General features: G+C 45.2%; 1 protein-coding gene across 1 annotated transcript; it reads left to right on the top strand.

Annotated features, from left to right (window-relative positions):
• Positions 1–1,195: 1,195 nt before the first annotated feature.
• PCYB_062230 (hypothetical protein) lies at positions 1,196–1,761 on the top strand (the record flags this gene model as incomplete). The annotated part of the gene is made up of 1 exon (XM_004221390.1): positions 1,196–1,761. A coding segment is annotated over one exon (566 nt), but the record flags the coding sequence as incomplete, so codon positions are not given.
• Between the last annotated feature and the right edge of the window lie 343 nt (positions 1,762–2,104).

Below are 2,104 nucleotides of genomic sequence, written 5' to 3'. Positions count from 1 at the left end.
TTAACTTTTTTTTTTTTTTTTCTTCGTTCAAACATTCTTCATTTTTTTACAATTTTAAGCATGTCAAGCTGGCTATTCAATGGGGAAAACGCTTCTGATTTAGCTACTGATGGGATGCCACGGTTGGAGGGGAGTCGTAGTTTCTTCTCCCACTGCATATACGTCCACTGCATGGGGTAAGCGTGGCATGGGCTACATAGCTATTGTGTAGGGACGTGCGTATTGGCGTACTGACCTGTTGGCATAAAGCTTATCAACGCATCGTAGGTTTACCCTCCTTTCTCCTCTTTTTTTGCTGCATTTTTGCTGTTCTTTTGCTGCATTTTTGCTGCTCCTTTGCTGTATTTTTGCTGCTCTCTTGCTGTTTTTTTTTGTTTTTTCTCCTCGTTTTCCCAGGAGTGCCTCTCCCCCCTAGGGGGACACACCAAAATGAAAGGAAAAAAAAAAAAAATCTTCCTCGGGTCCCCCCCCCCAAAAAAAAAGGGCGCAACGATACGTAACACTTGCCAACAGGCATACACCTTCCCCCAATGCGTCAGCGAATAAGGGAAGATTACACAGGTGAGAATTACTACCCCATTTGGAAGCAAATGTAAAGCGGGAAAAAAAGGATGGTTCGCGCGAAGCAGTCAGGTTATTTCTCCCCCAGTGGCACAATGCATACATGATGCGTGTGGTTATATACATACATACCTACGCGAATATACATGCACATACACATATAGGCAATTCATGAACTCGTGAACGGCAAGTGTGGCCACGGGAGGGCCGCCTTTTCTCCCCTCTCCCCCCCTTCTCTGTTTCGTGCTAGACCTAAAAGAGTACACACGCACATTTGTACATGTATGCCACTTTATTATCGACCCCCCCAAAAAAAATTTACCAAAAGGAAGGTCCCCCCAAATTTGTGAATCTCCTAGAACGAAGCAATTCCTTGAAGACACCACAAAATGTTTTGCCCTTTTTCCGCGTTAATTCCCTCCATCAGGCTGCCCAAATGCCCCGATAAAAGGAAAACGTGGTCGCATAAGTCGGTGACTATACATACACACATGACGATATATGTGAATGTATAGCCACGTACTTATTCTTTCGCCCTGCTGACCGGGCTGTCCACCACACACCCGTCGCCGGCGTAAAGGTGCGCAAAAAGAAGCATAAAAGGGGGGGCCCAGACGGCACATACTCTTGCAAAATGGAGGCGGCCGACGAAAGCGCGCGCGTGCGAATGAGCTACAACGACTTCATCCTGCTGCTGTCCGTGTGCTACTCCATCGGAGACATCTTTCTACAATGGAACGATTTTTCCAAGTGTCACAAACCAATTCACGTATGGCTAGTGGTCTCCTTCATATCTATAGTGCTCTACAGATTGTCCCATTTCCTAGCGCAGTATTTAAGCAACGATGGAGATGACCTTATCATATATAGACGAAACACCCCCCCGTACTATATCAACCTGTTAGTCCTCTGCGTCTTGTTCCCATTCTTTCTCGTATGGAACGTAGTAGGCACAGTGTGGATATATCAAATCATTAAATATACGCCGAAATGTCTACCAAGAAACAACCACCCATGGTTCATTGTGCTGTGGATTGTACTTTGCTATGTGTGGATCCTGCTGTACTTATTTTTCATTTTGCTGTCCCTATATTTGGAATACCAGGCAAGAATCTACGAGAGAACACTCATCAGCATGCAGACCAATGATATATTCACCAGGTGGAGTGGCAACATCGACATGATGAGAGACTATGGAATGTTCATTTATCGAAAGGGACTAAGACTGAAGCAAATTGAGAACCTACCATATCATTACGTTAAGAATGTTAGGAGCGAGTCCAAGTGCTCCATCTGCCTGAACGACTTCCAGGTGGGCGAATGTGTGCGGACGTTGCTGCTCTGCAGCCATACCTTTCACAAATCCTGCATCGACTTGTGGCTTGTTAGGAGCGCTACTTGCCCCAATTGCAAATCGCCAATCGCGTCACAAGGCGTGTTTGTTAATGTGTAGCAGGAAAGTTCAGTCAAATTGTAAAGGATAAGGTCCAGCGTGCAGTGCACAGCAGGATGTGTTAAATGGGAACGAAAAAAAAAAAAAAAA

Source organism: Plasmodium cynomolgi, chromosome 6 (assembly GCF_000321355.1).
Source record: "Plasmodium cynomolgi strain B DNA, chromosome 6, whole genome shotgun sequence".
NCBI lineage: Eukaryota > Apicomplexa > Aconoidasida > Haemosporida > Plasmodiidae > Plasmodium > Plasmodium cynomolgi.
This window is presented reverse-complemented; position numbering and strand designations above follow the sequence as displayed.